At 36.9% G+C, this 26695-nt stretch overlaps 1 protein-coding gene across 2 annotated transcripts in view; it reads right to left on the minus strand.

Moving 5' to 3' along the window:
• The window catches only part of FRMD4A (FERM domain containing 4A), a 743442-nt gene that overhangs the window by 528175 nt on the left and 188572 nt on the right, over nucleotides 1-26695 (minus strand). Inside the window, exon 1 of one of the 2 annotated variants that reach the window (XM_007503986.3) lies at nucleotides 7832-9495. The exons of the other annotated variant lie outside the window; for it this stretch is intronic. Within the exon in view, the coding sequence (XP_007504048.1) occupies nucleotides 7832-7864 (33 nt within the window). The 5' untranslated portion in view covers nucleotides 7865-9495. Of the gene's footprint in view, nucleotides 1-7831; nucleotides 9496-26695 lie in introns of those variants that run through there. 2 annotated transcript variants of the gene reach the window in all.

Here is a 26695-nt window from a genome sequence, read left to right on the forward strand (position 1 = left end):
TACTAGTGTTTTGCTATTTCCATCTCCAGCTTATTTTATAGATGGGGAAACTGAGGCAAACAGGGTTAAGTGACTTGCCCAGAATCAGTTAGTGTCTTAGGCTGGATTTGAACTTGGGAAGATGATGTCTTCCTGTCTCCATGCCCAGTATTCTATTCACTGCACCACCTAGCTGTCCATTTGTGTTCAATGGTATCTGACAAACTTCATATTCTAGTTAGATTAAAGTTTGCTATTTGAGGTCTTGTGGTCACTGATGTGTCATCTTTGGACCAAGACATGAGGCAATGTGGCATAGTAGAAATTTGGTGTCAGAGGGCATGGGTTTGAAGCATAGTTCTGAGATGTAGACATGGGCAGCTTCTCACTTAATCTCTCTGGGCCTCCACATCTTCATCTTTAAGAGGAGGGAGGTAGACTAGATGGCCTCTGAGGTCCTTTCCAGCTTTAAACCCATGAGACAAGGTGATTTCCAGTTCTCAATCTATGACTCTACCACTGAGAATTGCTCATAATCTTAGGGTTCTGGAAAATTATTGAAAAGGTGTAAATTTAACGGTGTTGTGAGAAGCCAAACCTATCTTGTTTGGTTACCAGAGAAAGATAATAGTATATTATGGATCATCTTTCATAAATGAAGTTGAACTTGCAGATGTGGACAGCAAGGTAGCACAGTGGATAGAGTACTGGACTGGGAGTCTGGAAAACCTGATTTCAAATCCAGTCTAAGACATTTACTAGCTGTATGACCCAGGGCAGTTATTTAACCCATCTACCTCCATTCCCTCATCTGTAAAATGTGAATAATAATAGCATCTATCACCCAAGGTTGTTTAGAGAATCAAATGATATACTATTTGTATAGTACTTTGCAAACCTTAAAGTTTTCTATATATTTGAAAACCAAGATTGAGACTAAATCAAATTTGGCTTAGGTCATTAATTTACTTTTTGATCACAAAACTGAAGATGGCTATAATTCTCTATTCCCTGCTCCATCCTTTCACCCAAATCTTCTCTTTATTTTTTGGTTTAGTCTCTGCTACTTTCTACTAAGGTGGTTTAATCAGGCTATTTCAACTCTCTGGGCATTAATTTCCTCACTTGTAAAGTGAGGGCTTCTGAATAGCTGAGCTTTAAGAACCCTTCTTATTCTGACATTTGTCATCCTATGGCTTTCTATACTAAACTAAGAAGGTTGTTTCTTGACATCTTCTATTCTTTCTTTTCTCTTGTTTTTACCCACTGTCAGAATAATCCACTTAGACAGAGCTCTGAACCCAGGGAAGACCTAATGGATGCTGCAACGGTTTTACAGAACTCAGGCTACCAGTAAGCTGATTTATGTGATCATGGAAGCCATGCGGCTGGCCATTTAGCAATGTCCTAGAAACTTCTATATTATGACCTTTTTTTCTGTTCTCAGTTTATAGTGTAACCTTGAAAAATTCAGCCTTCTCTGTTTCAGATCCTTCATCTATAAGATGACATGACAGTTGTAGGCTGAATTGTTTCCTAGGATTAACTATATACTCATTTTCTCTTGAAAGTAGTCACCATCTTCTTACTGAGGGATTCTAAGACGTCACAAAGCACTTCACAAATGTAGCATGTTGTACATATGTTAAATAATGTCTTCTAATTACCTAGAGCCATTTAATTATGGGTTATAGACTTCTTCATGACACCTAGAAGGCAAGGTGATGCTGTGTCCATTTCATGCATTACTGAGGTATTACTTTCATTTCTTGTTCTTGCTGTACAGAAATAGCAAAGAACTTGGCCTCAGAAAGATCTCTCTGACCATAGGAGTTTTCCCTTCATTTTTCAATAACATTGATATCTTGAAAGCATATTGTCTATTTCTTTTTCACTTGTTCCCATGACTTTGCCATTTTCCACAGTAATCCACATTTGCTTTAAGTTTCTCCATAGCTTCATTCCTTATAATTCATTTGGCTCAGGTCTGCTTTTCATTTTATTTTTTCTCACCTCTTACCAAAACTGGCTAAATGAGACTCAACCCACATGATAAGTTCTCTCAACACTTAAACTAAACTAAACCAAACTCCTTCTTCCAGAATATTACATCTAGTTCCTTTTAGTAGCCTTTAAAAGAAAAAGACTAAAGGAGAGCTAATTGAATTAATGTAGAGGAGAGGATAATCCATTTCCTGTACAATTAGTATAGGCACTTATATTTCCATTTTTCTTATACTGAAATTGTCATAGGATTATAGAACTTGAAAAGTCCCCATTTCCTTAACAGCTTTGATTTTTCACCTCAAACCACTTTTAGCTGATCCAAAGGCTCCTAGAAAACACAAGTCTGCAGGTTTTCTCAAGAACCTCTCTTCATATGGCAACCTTTCATGGCAAGGAAATATTTCTTTAGCTATATGTTGCACTGAAGTTTTAACTAGATTATATCCAAATGCTCCAATTCCGGTTTCCTCTTGCTCAATTATACATTAAGACAGAAAATGATTATTAAACTATATCTCTGCTAGACTATATTGTGCTGAATATTATATATACTATTTGATATGGATATATTCAGTCACATATATAATGGATATGTGTGTCTATACACACATAGACTTTTTCAGGAACATGAAGGTATAAAACCAGGACCATTTTTTAGATCATAATTCCATTAATAAAGAGAACTCTCAGTAAAGAAACTCCTTCTGCCAATGAAGATGAACAGGTGATTTTCAAAAGAGGGTTGTCTGGGCTATTTTTATGTGTATATATGTGTGTGTACACTCATATATATGCACGAACACTATATATAGTACTCTGGGTTTGATGTCAAAGGATCTGGGTTCAGATCACCATTCAGCCATTGACTGCTATGTGGCCCTTTGTAAGTTCTCTAGGGCTTAGTTTTTCCATTTATAAAATAAGGACATTGGAGTAGATCATCTCTAATGTGTCTTCTAGCTCTAAATCTCTGTTCCTATCACTGGTGATAAACATATTCTCCCTAGAAGTCATTCATGCTGACTAAATGGGCCTTTCCATGCTAGGAAGCATTGTGCAGTAGATAAAAAACTGGCATCAAGAAGATGCCATGTTAGTTCAAGCCATGTCGCTGACATTTTGGTTATGTGCACTGGTCAAGTCACTTAATTTCCCAGTAGCCCAGGCAACTCTCTAAGACTGTAAGTTGGCCAGCAGCCACTCATCTGCTTTTGTAGAGGAACTTTCAATAATGAAGTTACACATCTGAAAAAGTCCTGATTTTATTCCTGTATAATCCTTAAAAAAAATTCTTAGGTCTACATCCACAGATATAAATACCACACTCTATTCATAAGATAAAATCAGAGAAATACTAGCTGTTCTCTTCCTGCAAAATAGGACTAAAACATTTATATATACTGATCTGTCTTTGCAAAGTGCCAAACATATTTACAACAATTGTAAATGGCTTCAGGGATTTCATATACTCTACAATAACCAGTCTAACATACTATAAAACTTTTTACACACCAGTGTGCTTTTTGTATTTAATGGCACTGCCTGTATTTTACTATTTTGACAGCTTAAATCTATATTTAATAGTTTTCTACAAATCCAATGCTTCTATAAGTCTAGCATTTGAACTATTTCTATGACATTTGTTACTTAAGGCAGGAAAGTGTTTAATAAACAAGATAAAGTTTAAGCAGTGATTCTCAAATACCAGTAGATACTCATGATCTTCTTTAATTTCTTCTCAGACTTCCTTCTTTCTTTTCTCATTTAGTTTCTACTTCATGAAATGTCCTGACCATGACAGAGGACCTATCTCAGAGGACTTCATTCTATAGGACAAAACTGATCCAGTTAGAACAAGCAAGTGCAAAATTCTAGATTCGTGTTTGGTCTATAAAAAAAAAATAGCCTCTCTCTAAGGGAACTTTTGTGATTATAAGAGTTTCTTTAAAGAAAATTAGCCTTCAAGAAAAAGGATTAAATAATAAGAAAGTCTACCAAAGTATTCTTAAATCCCTGAATTCCTTCTGAATCATTTGCTGATTTGCAAAATTGATTATTTTAAAGATTTCCCTTTCAATTTTCCTGAATAGGTGTCTTAAAAAATTAAATTAATTAATTAATAATATTTTTCCATGGTGACATGATTCATGTTTTTCCCCTTCCCTCTTGCCTTCCCCCTCCTGGAGCTGACAGGAAATTCCACTGGGTTATACATGTATCATTGTTCAAAACCTATTTCCATGTTATTAATATTTGCAATAGAGTGATCATTTAAAGCCAAAATCTCCAATCATATCCCCATCAAACCATGTGACTAGATAAAAAGTTGATCCTATCCAACTCTCTACTGATCCAGGTAAATATTTGGTGAAGTCCATTCTAAACTTTTTTCAAATGAACAGGAAAAATACCCAGCCCAAACACCAAGTCTTTGATACTGGAATTGTTCTGCAGCTTTCCCACTGGCACACACTGCTCTCTCTCTCTCTCTCTCTCTCTCTCTCTCTCTCTCTCTCTCTCTCTCTCTCTCACACACACACACACACACACACACACACACACACACAGAGTAAAGAATTGGCTTGATATTAGGCAGTCTTAGCCAGGTGCTCTTTGCAAATCCTGAAGTAGGCATTGGCAGGCAAGCAGCACAGAGAGCTAAAACAACAGAAATCCTTTTGCCAGCATCATTCACTGAAAGCATCACAGAGGATTAAAAGGAATTATGAAGGACAGAGGATTAAAAAGTAAATTAAAAAGAGACCTTTAAAAAATGCACCAACCGGATTAATTATAAAATTCCTTCTTTTGCCTCGATGGTTGTGTCTATTGTGCCAGTCACTTCCCTCTATGTGTGTGTATGTGTATGCATTTGTGTATGAGTGTGTCTTACCTTTTTCAGTTGGAAGTCATGGTTAGACTTTTAAGTTTTGTGTCACAGTCTGCTGGGAGGACAGTTAGAAGCCTGTCCATTAAGCTGGGCACCTTTGGGGATTGCATGATATATAAAAGGAAAATAACAGGAGCACCCAACTGAATCCAGCCAAAACATGTGCTGAGTTCATGTATCACTGACAAGACAGGGCCTGTGATTAAGCAAAAGGCCAGCTGTCACCTCTGTCTGTTTCTGGCTGTGTCAAGTGTAGCCACCTTACTTACCCAGGGAAGCAGGGGGGACTCAGGTGCCTTCATTTCAACTGCCCTAGATTTAACATGATAGACCCTTTTGCCACCCCATTTTGGCACTTCCAGTTAATCTCATGCATATTTATATGCCAATTATGCAAGGCAAAAATGAATTAAGCACCCATGATTTAGTCTGGTTAAATCTATTACATGGTATAATGAAATTATAGCCTGATGTCCAATTTACCTTAACATTTGCTTTAAACTGTCACTAAGTTATTAAGTAAGCATAACCCACCAAACTATACCTCTCAGAAGCTTTACTTGTCAATTCCATCACAATGCCCGGTGCCCTAAAATCTGATGCAAACCCATGCAAAAATTAGCGGGGAAAAACCCAGACTGAATGTTCAACTAGAAATATAACATGAATAAGGCATTTAGCACAGACTTCAGAAATAAAAATGCATTCTCATTGATCCTATCCCTGATTAAAATTAAAGACCACTGGGTAATTCATCCTACAACCAAAGCCTTCAATAAGCTAGCATGTGGCAGTGTAAGAACTGGAAGCAAACATAATCAAGGGAGTACACATCTTGCAACCCGTCATAGTAAGAATTTACTCCAACAATCTGTTCCTGCCCTATGAATTGAGTCGATATGGCAAGTTACCAGATTCAAGTGGGATTTAAATTTTTGATGGGTTAAGTGATAATTTCCAGCTACAGCATATGTATGCAAGAAAACTGAAGGTGTTTCTTTTTGAAAGCCCCAAATCTCTTGGACTCTATGAAGTGTGTGTGGGGGGAATAATATCTGAGTCCCTTATATAGCAGAGATTCCATAAATTCCATAAAATAATCTTTGTGCTTTGTAGGCTTGATTTGTAATAAGAAACAAGTCGAATACTTGCTAAGAGTAGCTAACCTTCAAATTCGATTGATAATAAACCACAAAACATCAAGATACTGATGTTCAATTTCTTTTTCTTGCTACAGCATGCCATTTTAATAGCTCTCCAATGTGATTTCCAAAGTGCCTGGATTCTGAATCCTTTTATAGAGGGAACTCCCAGTGAAGTCAATGAGAGTTCCGCTTGTGTAAGAATATGAGCTCAGACCAATAGATCTGCAGTTCTATTCTGAGCCTAGGAGGGCACACTACCCTGATAGTTTGCCTGAGGGGATAATTCCAACACAGGGGGAGAAATGAACAGATTATAGAGCTATCACCCAAAGCATTTAAACCTCACCTAGTCAATAAAGGAAAATAAGAATCAGCTTCTATTATGGTTAGTGCGTTAGGAAGCATATTTTTTTTAAAACAACTACAGCAAAAACCAGCTTCTAAAAATATCCTTTTTTTATAGCACTTTATACTGAAATATGTATGTGAGCACTGTTACTCTAGCTGTATGGAAAAGAAGAACAAGGGAGGGTGTCTGCTGAGCAATAAGGTAGGAAGTCAACCAAGAGGCCAAGATTAGAACCTTTGGTAATATCCTCTCACTTTGGTCTCTTTTGTACTTCCAGTGAATAAAAATTAAATAACCAGTGCTTTGGAGAGCTTCTGAACCAAAGAACTTTATGAAGGAGCCATAGCATCCAATGAGAAAAGACTATTTTATATATGATCCCAGTTCAAAAACTATCTTGGAGGACTCTGACCAAATTAAATGACCACCAAAAGGAAACTGTATTAAGACAAAGAGGTGTATCAAAAGGTCCTGTCTGAGCACCAATAATTAAATACAGAGTAAACATCCAAGGTCTAAAACAAAACCCTGCCTTCTTTATTTATTCAATTACTCTGCTAAGTGAATATGGATATTTTCTAGCAGTTTTAAAGTTATTATAAAAACAACATTGTAATCACTCGGTAGAACTTCTAACAGAGGCATTTAGAGTACATTATAAAGGACTCTACCACATGTCAAATGCTCGTCTCATTCATCAGTTGTCATAGAAAATCTTGACTTTTAAGATACCCCTTTCCATAGTGAAAAGCCCCTTCCAGCCTGAGAGCAATGATTGCCCAAATTTTTTGAAAGAGGTTTCCCACACACAGAGTCTGGAAGTGCTATAGAGCAAGCCCCTGGGACATGAGGTCCAAAATCTTTTCAGTACATCTTTCACCACTTCTCCAAGGAAGGAATACATTAACCTACTTTGCAGAAAAAGGGATACCAAGTGGTCCTTATTATAATAAAGAGGCTAGACAAAACTAGAGCTGGAGGAGAGAGACAATCACTGGGTGGGGGTGGGGATGAGGGGGTGGCACAGTCGATATGCATGCAAGTCCCTTTTTTGTATTACTCTGGAGCTGCAAAGCAGTCAGCGAATTGGTACTTTCCTAGTGAACAGCTCCGAGGCTTGTACCAACCAGAAGGATAGGTTGTAAAGGAAACCCAACTAAAATATGGCTGTCTGATCATCTAAGAGGCAAAGTCATTCACTAAGGTTCTCATTGTCTCCTCTGAAGAAATGGTAACCCCCTACCCCGAAGACCCCGGTGCCCCTTCCCCAGCTCTCTGTGCCTTTGAATCAATCCCGATCCCCAAAGGATCTGGTCTCATTCATCAACATAGTTCTGAAAGAAGACAAAAGCTCAGCGAGCCTCCTATTCACAGAGGCACAGCAGCACCTCCCCTTCCTTTTTTTTTTTTTTTGGTACAGTTAAGCAGCTTCAAAATACATTGAAAACCTTTTCTCCCTACCTTCGTCCTCATCGGAGACAGGAGTCCTTCCATTTTGATTTAATCCTCATGCCAATTCCACTCTTCTCCAAGTTAGTCTCTCTCCGTCCCTTCTTCAAGCATCCCACGCGAAGAAAGCCATGTCAGGCACCAAGAGCAACTCCCATTTCAGCAGCGGCACCCAGCAGCCAACCTGTCTAACTTGAATCCCCAGTGCTGGGAAAGCACTGTTCCTGGAGAAGCGTCCCCACCTCCCTTTTCTCTCCCTCTCTCTTTCTCTCCCTCTCTCTTTCTCCCCCCACCCCTCTCTCCCCATAATCTGCCTACAGCTCTCTCTGTACAACAGGCTCACTTGACAAATGATCGCTGTCTTACGTAATGCAGTCAAAGCCAAGGAAAAGTGATCTTTCCCAAACTAGGGAGATCAGGTCATCCTCGGACAAGTGGACACAGACAGACTTTGTTTTAGCGTCCTGTCTCAATCGGGATTTGAAAGCTCTAGATTTTTCGGCTGGATCTCTTTAAGAATGCTAGGTTAAGGAATACTTTATTCTTCCCTTTCCCAGAAAAGCATCTAGACATGAATGGGTGAATCACAGCTGTCACCAGTAGCACTCATTGGGCTTTCTGATTTGTAGATTTTGCGTGTTTGCTTTGGTCATTTCTCCATTTTGGTGGTGGGAGGTGCTCTGAATGTGTGACTTCAAACATGGAAGAAACTTCTTGTGGAGAAGCTCCCTCCACCAAGGCAGATGAGGGGCTGATTTGTTGCCGATTATCTGTAACTTAGAGCAGTGGTGCCAAACCCAAACCGAAATAAGCCATACATAACCCATATTGACTTAGAAAACCACCTATTAGTATTAACTGTTTTATTGTGTCCTGATTTCTTTTGTTAGAGATTTCCCAATTCCATTTTAATCTGGTTCACTTATACTGGGGAGTCCTGCTAGAGCATGTGACCCAGGGGGTGTTTTTGACACTTCTGACTTAGACTGTTAAGGGGCTGCCTGGGATACTAAGAGGTTAAATGACTTGTCCCTGATCCCAAAGTATGTGTTAAGGGCAAGATAAGAAACAAAGTCTTCCAGGCTTGAAGGCTAGTCCTTTATTAATATCCTGTTCCTCCTCTGTGTCTGTATAGTGGACAGGAATAAGAACTGGACCTATTCTTTCAATGGTAAAGGAGACTAAAGGTAGATAAAATAAATGCTTCCCATTGAAGCAGATCCTTAACCTTTCAGCAAATTGGAGTCTCAGAAAGTTTCTTAGGACAATTAGAGGTTAGGTGACTTGACCAGGGTTACAGTGCCAATGAATGTCATGGGTTGGAATAAACTCCCAATCTTCCTGGCTTTAAGACCAGCTCATTATTCATGAGGCCACTGTTTCTGTGTCTCCATAGATATCTAAATATGTGAAGGAAGGAGTATGAAAATTTCAAGCATCTTTGTCCTCAATTATCACTTCGATGACTGACTTGGGCTTGCGTTGTTCATCCAAGTGTTTTAGGACCATGAAAGCACAGTCTTATCTATTACATGAAAAGGATTTTTCAAACACTGATTTATGGACTTGGACAGTTCCTGAATAGCTGAGCATTAAGTATCAATTGAATATTATATTAAAAAGGACACCTAATAAATCAGGATTTGACTGTTTCATTCAGATTTGCTACTCAGTCATAAAAAGGTGCAAAATTAAAAAAAAATGTATAGCACAGACCTATGTCAAAGAAAATGAGACTCAACAGTTGCTTATTTGTCCACGTTCTTCTGTCTCCTCTTTATGTGTTGGGGATCTCTCCATTGTGAAAATGGCTCAAGTATGCTACTTCAAATAATGCTCTTTAGTTATAGCTGAGAACATCAAAGCCATTCCAAGAAATCCATCAGTCACTATGCTGGGAATCACTATTTTTAAAGGTTAGATCAATCAAACCTCTACTTTGCAGGAACACTGGGTTAACCCACAGTGGAAAAGATATTACTTATGTATCTTTTGGTGGTGGTAATTGGCAACTTCATCCTGTTGTCTCCCTTCTATTTTTTCTTTTCCTTTCATTTATTCCTGACTCCCAGTAGGTCCACAGGAAGAGAAGAGAAATAACATGTCCTTCCAGATGAGCCATAAAATGAAATCTTAATACTCCCTTTCCAAACTTAAGTGACATTAATACACATATACAGACTCAAGATGCCATTGATGTGGCACAATCCAATGCCTCCATGCTCTATTAGAAAATCTTTATGAGTTGCAAAAGGCAAAAACATGTCACCAAATGTTTAGCAATGAGACTCTTTGACTTTATCTAGACCGGTCCTTAGACAATAAGTATGCAATTTGCTATTGAGTCTAATTATAGTACTTAGCAAATCTTTCATACCTGCCCTTTCTTACCCCTAAATTCTAAAACATATATTATGCTTTTTAGTTATCATTTCTATCCATTTTCATACATCATTCCCAAACTGCTTCAACATTGTGTCTACTCTCTATTACCTGTCAATTCTGTTCTCATCGCATTTTTGTAGTCTAGAATTCATTGTTTTACATTCATTGAAATTCCTACTTTGCAAAATATGACTACAATTAAAATAACTCTGCATATCACTTCATGCCCATTAAATTGGAAAATATTGTAGGAAATGGAAAAAGTCAGTGTTCAAGGGCCTAAGGGAAGACAAGCACATGAATACATTGCATGTACAGCTGAGAATTGGTCCAAATATTTAGGAGAAAAAATTTATTTATAAGGAAGAACTATATTTGTGTCCTGTTAGCTAATGCTCAGTCCCACTGAGTCTATGCCCCAGGAAGGTTAATGGTAAAAAAAATGGCCCCATATGTACCCAAATATACATATATATAATTTATAATATATATTTATAACTTATAGGTAAAACTATATGACCCAGTTATTCATAGTAATGCTCCTTGTAATAGCAAAACAAAACAAAACTGGAAGCAATTTGTGGGCTCAGTGATCAATGAATGGCTAAACAAAATGTGGTATAGGGATGTAAAAGAAAACATATAAAGAATTCAAAGAAACAGGGGAAGGTATATATGAAGTGATGCAGAGTGAAAAAGAAGACCTTAAAGAACACAATGCACAGTGGCTAAAACAATATAAATGAAGAAATAATGAAAACCAATATAATGAGGGTAAAATAAAATTCATAATATTAGCTCCATATTATTAAAGTTAAAGCAGGGACAACTAGGTGACTCAGTGAATAGAGAGCCAGGGTCAGGGAGAGGAAGTCCTGGTTCAAATCTGGCCTCAGACACTTCATAGATGTGTAACCCAGGGCAAGTCACCTTAACCTCAAATGCCTAGCCTTTTTACCACTCTTTTGCCTGGGTCTCAATACTTGGTATTGATTCTAACACAGAAGGTAAGGGTTTAAATAACTTTGTAAACATTTATATACATATCCTTGCTTTAACTTTTTGTTTAGGAATAGTAAATTACAAAAAAAAAATATGGAGAGCAACATGTATTGATCACTTCTAAATTAGACAGTTTTGCTTCATTTTTTTAGTTTATTAAGGAGCAACACTTTAATATAAATTATAGCAACATGATCTTTTAAAACAATTAAGCTAATGGTGACTTTACTATCTTTTCCATCCTGAACTTTTGCCTTCCTTTTACCTTAATAGAGCTGTGTCTTTTGGAACTCTTTCTTCCCCTTCATTTTCTCAGTATTGTAGTTTAATGTGTGCAGAAGACAGAAAATGGAGAGTATAAAGAATACATAGAAGAATATAAAGAAGAAAATGACTCTTCATTAGCCCAGTGTTGAAAGCTAGTTCATTCCAGGCAAACCTATGGTTGTGGAGTCAGACCTGGCTGACCTGGTTTAGATATCTACTCCCATTAGGAGAAGTTCTGGATATCCTGTATCATGCTAACATCTAATATTCAGGGAAAACTAGGTCCTTTCTGGCTTCTCATTTGTAAGACAAAGAAGCCAAGCTTAACAAATTCTCTAATCCCTTCGAGATCCAAATCTATGGCCCTATGATTGTATCCACACCCATAGCTGCCTACTCCCTAAAGGTTTGGGATCACCCTCATGTATTGAGTGTGGCTGGATTCAGGATGATGCTAGGCATATTATGTGAAGGCTAACCCAGAGCCACAAACTCAGTTGGGTCTTTGAAACTATAGAAGACATAAAAAAATAAATCTTGAAGTGCTATATAAATGTGAGTTATCATCATCACCAACATTAGATCTTCTGAGGCCATTGCTAATAGTAAGGAAACTATCCTTCAATTTTTCTACCTTCAACTTATCAAGCACTTCTATTCAATTTCCAACCAAATAGCCCTCAACTAGGTAAAGAGCCAAATGGAAAGTCAATATTATATATTTTATCAGTAAATAGTTTTAAATTACAGCATTTTCAAAGTTGCACTAGGTCTTTCACAACACTAAACTATACTTTTGTGAAATGAAATATAGGACTATTAAAGCACACATTATTCTTCCTACACAATGAAGCACTGTATACATTGCAGGTTTTTGTTAAAAACAACTTGAAGTTTCTCATTGACTGGCACTATTGTTCCAATGGTGATTTAATCACCAGACTTCCCTATTCTGTGCAGCATTGCAAGGATTTTGTGTGTGTGTAGAAAACATGAGATCTAATCTGAGCAGGGTAACGGAACAGATTCTGAGTTAATGGTACTCAAAACACATCTAATAGGGTTGACCTATAGAAACTCTGTAGGCCTCAGCATGATGGGCTGATGTCTTCTGTATATTATATTCCTGTTGCCACTACCATAGTTCAGGTATTTATCAATTGCCTTTTAATTATTTTGCCTTTTTCAAGCTTCCTATCTTCCTTTTAATTCTGTTGCATGCTTCTGACAAGTTAATCTTCCTAATATATAGCTCTGATTCTTAATTTAAGAAATCTTCATTGGGTCAATTTCTTCCCTTCTTTTCTGAAAGGTCCGACTCAGATGCAATAAAATCTTGCCTTACATTTTCCCTTACTAGAGCTTAAAGTGCCCTCCCCCTTAAATTCTATTAAAACAAAGATCTCCTATAGAGCAATTCCTATGATTCTTTTCTAGTCAGATATACTGTTCATATATCCAACAAACCTGGAATATTTGCTGTTTCCCAAACATACTCCATGCTTTCCTATTTCGATGCCTTTAATTACTTACTTATAAAGTAAATTTAGTGGAAGAAATGGTCTGTGGATGGATAGAAGGCTTTGGGAAATTGGATCAACTCCAAGCCCTCTCAGCTAGTCCCAGGCGTCCAGCTCCTATCAGTCCTTCAAAAGCCTGGTTCAAATTCAATTTTCTCCAGGAAGCCTTCCCAGATCTTTTGAAATAGAAGTAATCTTTCCTTTATTTAAATTACCATAACATTTTGTATCTCTTTTGTCAAACTTTCAAACTCAATCTTGTATTTTAGTTATTTGTGTTTATGCCACTCTCCTTGCCTAATAGATGTCAACTTCCATAAAGAAAATGATCATTTCTAATGTATTTCTGTGTTCACCTCCCCTAATTTCTGATATATACCAGGTATTCAAATTGGTTCAAATGAATGAACGTTGGATGTAAAATTCATTTGTTCTTATATTGGTAATGTATGCACCTGTGCGTGTGTGTGTGTGTGTGTTTGAAGGGTACACCTATATTAGTACTCTAATGAAAGATTTAATTCATCTTTTAAAAGTGTCTCATCTTAAGGCAATAGATTTCAAATACAGAAAACAATAATCAAAGTCAGAGGGTAGAATGGAAGTGCCAAAGGAAGGGAAGGAACTTTGCCAGTGTCTAGCTTTCTGTCTAGTCTGGTCTTTCCTTGTGATAACTTACTAGATGTTCTTCTGAGAGTCTTCACTCTACATGCTGTAATTCATCCTTTATACTGGTTCTTTAATAATTTTCCAAATAACCCTTCTAATTATCTCACTACTCTGCTTTAAAAACATCAATGAGTTCCCACAGCTTTAATAAATAATCAGATATCAAAATAAAATTCTGATTCTGATCTCTAATGCCTCCCACAATATGACTCCAAACTACTTTTTCAGACAGAACCCATTCTACTCTTCTTCTAACACTCTATATTTCAGATGATCTATATCCCATTCTCTTTCTGTCTTCTTTCATCACTATGATTTTGTTCATATCTCCTCCTATTCATGGAATAGGATATCCCTTTCTTTATATGCCCACTAGAATTTCTTCCCTTCCTTTCTGAAAGGTCCAACTCAGATGCAATAAAATCTTGCCTTACATTTTCCCTTACTAGAGCTGAAAGTGCCCTCCCTCTTAAAATTTATTAAAACAAAGATCTCCTATAGAGCAATTCCTATGATGTAACTATATTTGTATTCCCCAGTGCTTAGCCCAGTATTTTCTAAATAGTAGGTACTCTATAAATGCTTAATGAATTAAATTTAATCCTCTAAACAGGGTCTAAGGACTGTATTCTAGATTCATGAAACTAATTCAAATATTGGACTAGTGATCAATATGTCCTGGTGATTTCCCACCATTTAATAAATAATGCTTTCTAAATGAATATGAATAGTTTTATAGTAGGCATTATTCCCTTGCTATTTAGATGTGAAAGTGAAATCCATTATGTTAAAGTAACTCTGTAAAAAATGCTTCCCTACCCTATGAACTAGTATGTCTCTTACTGTGGTTTAAAAAATACTGGAAGCTAGTTTGGCAGAAACTAGGTATAGACTAATATCTTACACCATTCACCAAGATGAGCTCAAAATGGGTACATGACATAAAAGGACATACCATAAATAAATTATAACGGGAAACATACAAGCTATTAGATTTGTGAGTGGAGAAGAATTTATGAGTCAATAAGGGATAGAGAGCATTGTAAAATGTAAAATGAATAAGTTTGAGTACCTTAAATTAAAAAAAAATTGTACAAATAAAATAAATTATGCCAAGTTTAGAAAGAGAACAGAAAATTGGAGGGGAAATTTTATAGACATACTCTCAGATAGAGATTTCATATCTAAAATATCTAGAGAATTTTGTCAAATTTATAAGAATAAGAATCATCTCCCAATTGATTAATGGGAAAAAGATATGAAGAAGCAATTTTCAAATGAAGAAATATAGATATCTGAAAAAAATGCTCCAAATCACTAGCGCATAGAGAAATGCAAATAAGAACAACTCTGAGATATCACCTCACACCTATGAGATGGACTAAAGTGACAAAAGGGCAAAATGGCAAATGTTGAAGGGGATATGGGGAAATGGAGACACTTATATACACTGTTGATAGAGCTGTGAGTTGATTCAACCATTTTGGAGAGCAATTTGGAATTACACACAAAGAGTTATAAAATTGTGTATACCTTTAGACCCAGCAATGCCTTTTCTGGATCTGTTTTCCAAGGAGATCAGGAAAGAAGGAAAAGAACTCATATGTTCCAAAATATTTATAGTGGCTCTCTTTGTATTGGTAAAGAATTGGAAGTTGAGGGGATGCCTGTAGCAGTCAACCCCTAGCTATGGGCAAGGGAAGCAGTTGGTATGTACAGATTGTCTTAGTATTGGACATGTCTGGGAAAGCCTCTGACCCTTGACCCCAGCTTCTCCCAGGTTAGGCAGGTACACAGGTTTCTTTGTGCTCACCTGGTTAAGAGAAACCACACCTATACCTTATCATTAACCAATGATAATCATCCCTATGTACTGTGTATAGTTGCAAAGAGATTAAATAGGGCCCAGCCAGCTCCGCCTCTCTCTCTTCTGCTCTTCCTCCCTTCCAGCTCGCACTGATGGTTGTCCTTGCTGGAGCCTGGCCTTTGACTAGGCTCCATCTTTAATCTTTCTCTATCATCTCTCCGACCTGTGTGGTATTGAATCTGGATCTCTGGACTGGTATAAGCTTTCGGAATGGTCCTTTGATCAGAGCTTGGCTGTGGCTCATTGATAATTAATAAAGACTCATTCCTGCCACCTCATATCTCTAAGTCGACTCCGTCATCCCCCTCGTGGTATCTAAAACTTCTATCCTTTCTCTATCTTCCTACCTTAAAGCTTCTCTCTCCCCTCTGAGGAAGCTTTAATGCCCATCAATTGGGGAAATGTTAAACAAATCGTGGTATAAGATAGTGATAGAATACTACTGCACAATAAGAAATGATGAGCACATTGATTTAAAAAAGAAACTTGGAGAGAACCACAGGAGATAATGAACAGTAAAAATGAAAAGAACCAGGAGAACATTATACACCGCCACAGAATTAATGCTGGAAGAATAAATTGTGAATGTTATCACCTGAAAGTGAACTTAATGGTGACAACATGAAAGACTTAATTTATATGTAGATGTTAGTATCCTAGAAGATACCTTCTGTGGTTTGGAGACAGTTGGAAGTGGCTGGGACTCTTATGGATGGGATTAGTTATATAGATATGAAGAAAATAAACATATAAGTGATTTATGATTCCATGTATATGAAATACACATTTCATATATGTTCATATGATTTCATTTATATCTTCTTTGTTATATGGAAATGCTTGGTTTTTGGTTTTGTAAAATTCAGAATAAAAAAAGAAAAAAAATTTAAAATTAGAGTAAAATCTCTCTATCCTGGAAAGAATAGATCAAGCCACAAAGGTCATCATATATTGTGATTTCCTATTTTTCCTACATTGACAACTCTGACTCTTCCTTCCTTTCACCTTTTGCTCTTTCTGGGGTTGACATCTTTAGGGCCCTTGTAGTCATTCGGGAATTCTGTAGCTTTACAATTAATATTCATTAAGAGAGGATTGAATTGCTCTATTTCATAAACTGCTTTCAAATTATTAAGCTACAAAGATTGAAAACTTCTTTTATGTATCTCAACAACTATTTCCGTGTTAGCCTTCATAACCTTCCTATCACCCTTTGTTTTTTATTTAAAATCATAACCTGATGGCTGAGCTTCATAGTGAGAAAGAAGAGAAATTCATTCTTGAATTGAGTGCTGATATCTTTTGTAATAACCTTGGAGGAAGCTATTTAAATATATTCATTCTTTCTCAAAGAAAACTTAGTTTTACCTTTTGGCAAAATGGGGCTCTAACACACATCTCAGGGAAGTCTTCATTTTTGGACTTCCCTGAGATATATTTTTATACTTCTCAAAAATCCTAAGAAGTGTGACCACTACTTCACAAAATCTAATTACTTGAATGAATGTATTATATGTATACAATGCTTTTCACTAAAGTCCTGTTCCAAGGGGAACTGACCCTTTGATTCCCAAGGATTAAGGCAGCAGAGAGCAAGTTCTCTCAAGTCCAGCCACACTGGAAAGGCTTCATGTTTGGGGCTCTTGTCCAAGGACAAGCCTAGGTAAATGCATGGAGGCTCATCAGCAGAAGTGTGGCTACAGGGTGATAAGATTGTCCTGTTACATCAGTTCTTGAAAACTTTACTAAGGCATAGAGGAGTTGTAATTTTCATCAGAACTGAGTGCTCACATCAATAAAATTGTAGCTTCTTAAGGTATAAACTATTGCATGTTGTTATTCTGTAGTTTCACACTCTTTGTGCCCCTACGAGCATAACTATAGAACTGGAAGGAAGCTAAACAGGACTGAGGTGAACTTTCAATTCATGAATTTCCAGGTAATTCACCTGGTACAGTGAATTTCCATTAGTTCCATAGTTAGGTAGGTCGATCCTCAGAAAATAGCCTGTTGCTTGGAGTATACTAGATTTTTCCAGCATGATAGAATTTCCTAGAGTTCAAACCCTGATGACATGGGCTCCAAGAACCCATCATACCCATGGTATAGTAAAGCTTTGAGATCTTTGATACTTTAGAATCTAGGGCTCAGGATTTAGGATTATGTTCTAGAATCTTAATGACCATAAGTTAGATGAGAAGAAATTTTCTGCTCCATACCAATGAAATCTAGGAATGGCAAATACCACTTCAAAAAAAATATATATGAGTGTTTAATCTTTGCACAGCACTTTGCATATTTTATCTTGTTTGGACCTTACAACAACCCTAGCAAATTGGTGGACAATTGGAAATAGAAATTGATAGACCTTTGCAATTGCCCCTAGGAGATAATGATTGTAAATCAATGTATATAGGTGATTGAAGCAGAAATAGGAAAGGGTGAGGATGTAAGAGAACATGTGGGATACTACAGAAAATTAGCCATCAAAGATTTGGAAACTGGTTTTAGATAGGAAAGTCATTGGATGAAAGAAGAATGAAAGACAGCGCCAAAGTTTCAAGCATATAAGCCTGGGTACCATCAAGAGAAAATGAAGCTCAAAGGAACAGATTTCAAAGAGAGAGAGAAAAATGACAGAAATCTAAAATAGAATTGCTATGGTATTTGCCAGCTGTTCTATAATCATCCAATGGGCAGAGGATATAACAAATAGAGAGGGCTGGTGTTGAAGCCAAGATGATCTGGTTTCAAGTTCCTCATTTAATAAAATGGCCATATAACTCTGGATAAGACATTTGACTTAACAGTACTTTAAAGGAGTTTTTAAGACTGTAAATTGGAAAGAAGGTGCTAACTTGCAATAATTGGAGGAATTTATTTTCCCCCATGCCAATGAAATCACAAGTCTAGTCCCTTTCTCCTATGATATAGATATGATTTAGATTGCCCTGAATGCTTTTGTATAATGAAAAACTGTGAATAACCATTCTATGTTTGTTTTTTTCCCTTAACTTGATGCTTTTTATATTGTTTAAGAAATCAAAAAGTGTTAGAAGACACAAAAGGAAACCATTCTGATGAAGAAGAAAAATGGGAGTTGTCTGATGCATATACATCACCAACCTAGATTTTTAAATGGTATGTATAGAATAAGGGCACAAGTTTTATACAAGCTTCTAAAATTAAAAATGAATATAAAATTAGTGCCAAGCATGCAAATGCTCAGAAGGAAATCTGAGTTAAGTTAAGGAATATCAAGGACAACAAAAAGGGTTGCTTTTTAAAAAAAACAATTAGCTTACTTGGTGGGAGGAAAGGACAGAACCACTCCTTTGGAAGAATGAGGTGATAACAAATGTGACAAATGACAAGGAGAAAGCAGTTTCATTTCTATTTTGCGCCAGTTATTTCTACATGAGAACACTATTTGCACTGCAGATAATAGAACACAAATGCAGGAAGTTGATGGCCAGCACAAGTCTGGACATAGCTTCATTTGATGAATTCAAGTACCTGGAACCAACTAGCTATATCCTTGGGTATCACAAGAACTACTGAATGTGACTGTTGAGTCAGGGATATCTGAAAATTAATGGAAAACAAGAAAGGTACCACAAAATAGCCTGATTTTCAGAAAGAGAAAAAATACTAAGCTATGTTCACTAAACTTGAATCTGATTCCTGGAAATTTTTTAGAACAAATCATTCTTAAGAGATGGTCAGGAAACATCTAGAAAAGAAAACTATGATTGCAAAGAATGTAATTTCATCCAGAACAGGTCATGTTAAACTTGCTTCCATTTTTGGCAGAGCTACAAAATTGATCATAGTGACTCTGTAAACATAATTTATTTAGATTTTTAGCAACATTTAATAAGGTTAACTATCTATGGAAAAAATGAATAGGTATAGTAGAGGATCAAAACAGATGGATCTGGGAGCAGCTGGGTACCTGAGTTGATTGAGAGCCAGACCTAGGGATGGGAAATTCTAGGTTCAAATCTGGTCTCAGACACTTTCTAGCTGTGTGACCCTGAGCAAGTCACTTAACCCCCATTACCTATCCCTTACCACTCTTCTGCCTTGAAACTGATATATAGTATTGATTCTAAGGTAGAAGGTAACAGTTTAAAAAAAAGTAATAGATGGATCTGGAGCTGGCTGAGTTACTGAATTTTAAAAAGTCATTAATGGTACAATGTAAATATGGCAGGTGGTCTCCAATGGAATCTCTCAAGTATCTAGTCTTGTGCTATTTAATATTTTTTTCAGTAGATAACCTGCTCTCAAATCTGCAGATGACACAAAGTTAGGAAGGATCTCTAATATTCTGGATGACAGAGTTGGGATCCAAGAAAGATCTAAATAGGCTAGAGACAAGATTGTCATGTGTCATGAATCCCTTTGTCAGTCTGATGAAATCTATGGACCCTTTCTCAGAATAATATTTTTAAATGAATAAAACAAATTATATGGGATGATGAAGCACATCAATTATAGATATCCCTTCCACTTTTTCCAATGCAATTTTGATATTGAGGGTCAGCATAAGAAATTAAGTGGAAATTTTGGGAGAATTTTGCAGAACTGCAGATGACAGGTGAAGGTCAACAGACTATACAGGGAAGGTTTAGAAACTCAGAAATGTATAAAATATATGCATTGGATGATATAATATAAATGCATTTTTTAATAATATAAATACATACAATTTCTTTTTCAAAGTTCAAATAAATAAAAAGTTGAAGTTTGAGGAGAAAATAACATGAAAGCCAGTAGATGATACACAGACTAGAAATGTTAACATTGATCTACATATAGTCTATGACCAAATACTTCACCAGAATTTTACAATAAGGTACTGTAAATACTCCATGAAAGAAAAAGAAAAAAATAAGACTTTTTCTCTGATATGGAGGGCCCAAAATTTTTACATGGATTTTCCAGATTGCTGGGGTGCTGAACCCTTAGCCCCTTTAATACAGAAGGGATACCTGTATATTGAAATAAAGATCTAAATTTTTTTTTTAAATCCAAGTTCTTGAACTCTGGTTAAGAATCCTTAGGCTAGAGCAACTACTGAGTTTAAGGTGAAACTCAATAATGATGGATGTAAGGTACTACACTTGAGTTTTTTTTTTTTTAAGTCTTCCTAAGTATAAGATGGGAATATTAGACATCAGAGTAGAAGGAAAGGATGTTGATGTTTCAGTGGACTGAAAGCTCAGTATGAACCTTGGACTGTGAATCTGGGACCCTGGACTCAGAGAGGTGAGCTTTTACTTCATCTCACCAGTTCCCAAGTCCATTCTCTGCATCACTTCCAGTCCATCACTATACCATACTGTTGTATGTGTTTACCCTTTGCCCCTTCTATCACCCTTTTATTCTCTTTCCTCATTAAACTGTAAAGTAACTGAGGGCAGAGACTGTCTTGTTTGCTTATAATAATACTTAGCATAGTTGTTGTTCAGTTGTCTCAGTTGTGCCCAACTCTTCATGATCTCATTTGGAGTTTTCTAAGATACTGGAGTGGTTTTCCATTTCCTTCTCCAGTTCATTTTACAGATGAGGAAACTAAGGCAAACAGGGTTAAGTGACTTGCCCAGGTACACACAGCTAGTGAGTGTCTGAGGCAGGATTTGAATTAAGAAGAGTCTTTCTGACTCTAAACTTGGTACTTTATTCACTGTGTCATGTTAGCATAGTACCTTGCACCTAAAAAACATTCTATCTATCTGATAGAGAAATAAAAAAGTACAGTCTTGGGCTGCACCAAGAAGCATAGCTTCAGGGCAGCTAGGTGGCTCAGTGGATAGAGTGCCAGGCCTGGCGTTTGGAGGATGTGGGTTCAAATCTGACATGAGACAATTCCTAGGATTTGAACTCAGGAAGATGGCAGACCTGACACTATTCACTGACCTACCTAGCTACCAAAGCAGGATATTTAAATATCTTTTAAATAAATTCACATTTAAATATGTTTTAAATATTTAAAAGGCTGTTATTTAGATAGCCATCACGTAGAAGACACATTAGATTTGCTGCATTTGTTCCTGGAAGGCAGAATGAAGAGTGGTAGGGAGAAGTTTTAAACAGGCCAATTTAGGCTTGATATCAGAAATAGACTTCCTAACAATTAAAGCTGTCCAGAAAGGGAAATGGACTATTTCAGGAAGAAGTGGCTTCTCCCTCACTGGAGATCTTCAGACCAAGCCTGAATGATGACTGATAGTTAGGCTCATTATAGCGGGGATTCCTTTTTATTCATGAGTTGTGCTAAGAGAGCTGCTGAAGCGCCTGCCTTCTGGATCTAAAATCTCCATTTTTTAAATCCTATAGTAAAGGAATTAAGATTAGAATGTAACCTTTCAAACAATGCGGCTACTGGACAATTTATTACTTTCATAGCCACGAGGTATTTTTCCAAATCAATGTTGCATCTTAAATATACTTAGCCAATTTAGAGATCTGAGACACAAAAGAAAATAATAATTGCTTGAGTCAAGCTGTTACTACATATCATAACAATGAAAATAATACGAGACATTAGAATTTTTCATTTAGTTTCAGAACACAGAAAGTGCCTTACAAATGATATATGTCTGTAGCTATTTTAGGTGAATGGTAGAAAGGTCTTTCCTTCATTTCATAAATCCCTGAACCAAAACAGAAAAGCTGTCTTCCCCCGTGTCCACTAGTCAGCCAGCATGCTGACTCATGCCGAGGCCATTACCTCAAACCTGAAGAAAGACCATTTTTTGATCCCAGGATTTTAGATAGTACACCAAAGACAAGCACTTTGGCCGTAAGGAGACAGTGATTTAAACGAAATGTTCAATGAAAAGTGTAATGTAAGGATGTATATTAGGCAGAAAGGGCAGCTGCTCCTTTCCAAGAAGAGCTGGCAGAAAGGATGACCTCTTCATCTAATGGAATTCATTCCAAACTTGGATAAGAGTTTGCCCAATTGAGTCATGTGACAGACATGAGAACGGTAGAAAAATACTTTATTTTCCAGAATGGTGTCTACCAGAGGCATAGAACAAGGACTGTAATATTCTGAGGTGACACTGTGAAGAGAAAAAAGGGGAAAAAAAGAAGAAAGAAAGAAGAGATATCAGGGAAAGATGGCGGACCCAGGTAATGGTTGCCACTAGGCAAGCAGTGAGTTCTTCTTAGAAAAATCTGGGGCACCTGCAGGAACCAGATTATGATTATGGTCTTATTAACATCAGAGGATAAAAAGTGTGTGAGGCAAGCAGAAGCTACAGATATAAGTATAGTTAGTATAAAAGGGAAACAGAAATGATCCTTTTCATGGGAGCAGCAATCTTGGGACACTGACGCTGCTAGGATTTTCCCAAGTGATGTTGTGTTTCTCTTATGATGACTGAGGTGGGACTCTTTTGGAAAAGAGGAAGTAGGAAACTGCACTCCTCTGGGAGATAAACTATCAGTATTCATCATCTGTTTTTACTGAGGTGGTTAGGATACTAGCTTCTTCAGTCTTGACTATCATATGTTTAAATGCAGACTAGAAGCTTAGTTTCTAGCAGGTATATTGTCCTAAAAGGGACAGAGAGATCATTTGTGTAATGGCTGGACATGACCTATAAAAGAATTTGGGGAATGAGAATTTGCCAGACTGTAACTTGGTTCACTTACCCCGAAGAGAACAATTGACAAGGATTGCAGAAGCCATGAGTTAAGTGGCTTTATCATTGTTTAACGTAGAGTTGCATTACTTGAATTCACACTACATATTTCCAATTGGCTGGAACCAATGACCATATTTTACATCATTTAACTTCAAATAATGCAAACTTGAATACATATAACTACTTCAAACCAACCAGGACCTGGTTGTATTCTGGGAATAGAGGTTTGGCCTTTTTAAAAACCAAGGGCAACTCTCATCAGTTATCTTTTATTTCTGGTTTGTGGAGAGACCTTTGGCTACTAAGGTCCTCTTCTGATGCCTTGTCATGCTATAAGGTGATGCTAAGTTACTAAGCCTGTACTGGCAGAAAACAAGCTCTGGTATATATTTGTTGTGTTTGTCCAATGGTTCAATCTTGTCATCTCTTTGTGATCTCATTTGGGGTTATCTTGGCAGAGACAAGAGTAGTTTTCCATTTTTTCCTCCAGTTCATTTTACAGATGAAGAAACTGTGGCAAACAGAGTTAAGTGACTTGCTCAGGGTCACATAGTTAATAAGTGTCTGAGACCAGATTTGAATTCAGGAAGATGAGTCTTCTGTGACTCCAGGCTGACATTTTATCCACTGTGTTATATCTATCTATTAACATAAATTATCAAGAATTGAAAGGCTTTCAGCCTGGGCCCAGGAACAAAGCATAATTAAGGATTAGCCCTATAAAGTTCAGTAAATCTCATAACCAATTTGGCCACAAATTGTGAGGGTAGCCACTGGGTCGTAGACCCCTGGTGAACTAAGGCTTTGCTCACCCAGCATGTGAAGACTGCTTCCACCGAACAGACGGAAGAAACCAATAAGAAAGTTCAACGGCTGAGATGGCAACGCAGCAAAGAACTGTGGAGTGATCAGGGCGTGTTGGAGCACAAAAGACAACACAGCCATCCAATGCAGCTGAGGAAGTCTCCAGGTGTAACGACCTTTCGTGCCAATGGACCCAGGCTTCCAACGCCGAGAGAGTGGGACTGTCTCTGTGCACTGACTTTTCCACTTAAATCTCCTTCACGCACAAGTGTTTTTGTGCACACTCATCTACATCACAGATGAAAGCACACAAAGACAAACATCATCCTCGGTTACTGAGAGAGTACTACTAAATCTCATAACCAATTTGGCCACAGGGTGATGGATTTTTTGGTTATAGCAGCTCTCAAAAACCATTAAGTCCAAGAGAGGTGTGACTTACAAGAGTGGAACAATGTCTTATGTCAGTGAAGTTGCAGGTCTTTGAAATATTGAATAACCAAACTTACATCTTTTAGAAAACTTTCTGGTCTAAATAATGGAGGAAATATGCTTCAGAAACTTTACAGAGAAAGTTAGAAGGAAACTTCAAGTATTTATTTATAAATAAATAAGTAAATTTATTTATAAATTTATTAACAAAGTAATTTATAATTTTATTCATTTATTATCACAGTGCCTGGCATATAGTAAATGATTAATAACTGCTTATTGATTTACAATTCAATAAATCTTTTTTTTTTTTAATTTGCAATCCCTGAGACTAAATATTCTGTCATTACAGTAGATCTCATCAATTTGGTTATTCATTCCACTGGAGCAGAATGCAATCCATTCATGCCTTCTCCTCCAATATGGTTCCTGCCTGCGCTTTCCCATAAAGGCTCCATAAAAGATCTCCCCCACCCCCCATGCCAGAGGTCTATCTCTGGCATACACATCTCAAGAAATATGATGTATATATGGGGAGAATAAGATTAGCTCGGATAAGGTTAGAACATGTCCTCTTTTTCACCTTCCTGGCAAAGAAATCTTTCAAAGAAAAAACTCCAGATTTGTGGCAGATAGGTCAGGAAGTCAAAAATAAAAAGGGTATTCATAAAATAAAAGTTTTGCTTGAAGGAAATGCTGCATTTTTTTATTCCATCCCTAAAGAAATGACTGCCAGGATCTAACAGCCCTAGAAATGCTACATATAAGACTGTTAAAATAGTCCAGGGTGTTTCCCTAGATAGCCAAATATAATCAGACAGTTCTATAACTGGAAAGCACAGAATGATGAAAAAAAATGCTTAGGAGAGAAGAATGCTTCAAATCTTTTTCTGGGGCCCATATTCAACTAATTTATTTTCTATTAAATCAGACCAAGGACTGATTTTTTTGTACATTGATCACTCTTCTGTTCAATTTACATTTGGATGAATTTATTTTTCATTTAGCTTGGGCCATAACCTTTCCATTTGCTTTCACAACAAGGCTCCTGTCATGTTTGTCCTCTTCCCTGAATCCAGTCTTGAACACCACATTGTAGGTTGGTTTCTTTGTCCACTGAGTCCCCTGGGTGCTTACTCTCTGGACCTCTCTTTTGACCTACTGGTTTATAAAACTACTTATCTTTTTAGGAATATATCTTGTCTCCCCATCCATCTAGATTGTAAAGCCTCAAGGATAGGTACTACATCTTGTACCTGTACTATATGAAACCATAGAATTTTTGAGCTGAGAACTCAGAAGAGCTTCTACTTTTGCAACCCTGACTCTAGAGATGAGTCACAAAAGTATTAAGTGATCTGACCAAGATGACATAATTGGCTGACTGTAGGGTCAAAACTTGAACACACAGTTTCAGGAGCCCTCCAGAGTGTTATTTCACTTCTTGATGTTTATCTACTTGTAGCCTACTTATATTGGGATTTTAATAAATATTGGTGGTCATGATTTTAATTTTAATGCTAAGGAATGGGCTTTAGAACTGCTTCTTAATCAGGCTTGCCTTCCACTAACATCACTACCACCCCCCAAAAAAAGAATACCTCTGAGGTAAGCAGAAATGAGGGAGTTGGACTAATTGACCTAATGTCCTTTCCTTTCCAGCTTGAAATGAATGATCCTATGATCCCTACCTTCCCTTCCAGCTCTATACCTTATGATACCATGACCCTGAATAGGGAAGGAGAGAATGAAATGGTTTTTCCCAAATCCCAGCATACACCACTCTTTTCTTATGTTACACTGCCAAGAAACAAAATGGAGTATGAATTGGGTCTATGATAATCAATTAGGAATAACTATCATTTTCCCCTTCTGAAACAATTCATAGGGCTATAAGATTAGAGATTTAGAACAGAAGATCTTTACCCTTTTTGTGCCTCTTTGAAAAGCCTTAGAATAATATTTTTAAATAATCAAAGGAAATGCTAAATTTGATTTAGATTTAAGTGAAAATAAAGATGTTTTTATTTTTCCTCATCCAACTTAAAGACCACTTGGTACTCTGTGAAGCCCAGGTTAAGAATACCTGGTTTAAAAATTAAAGAGGCTTCTGAAGTCATCTAGTCCAACATCTTCATTTTACAGGTGAGGAGATAGAGACCCAAATGGCTAAATTATTTCCCCAAGATCACGCTGGCAGGAGGAGGGGAAGGAGATCCCAGAAATTTGAATTCCAAGTCAACTAGAAATAAAACCAGGATTTCTC

Source organism: Monodelphis domestica, chromosome 5 (genome assembly GCF_027887165.1).
Source record: "Monodelphis domestica isolate mMonDom1 chromosome 5, mMonDom1.pri, whole genome shotgun sequence".
Taxonomy (NCBI): Eukaryota; Metazoa; Chordata; class Mammalia; order Didelphimorphia; family Didelphidae; genus Monodelphis; species Monodelphis domestica.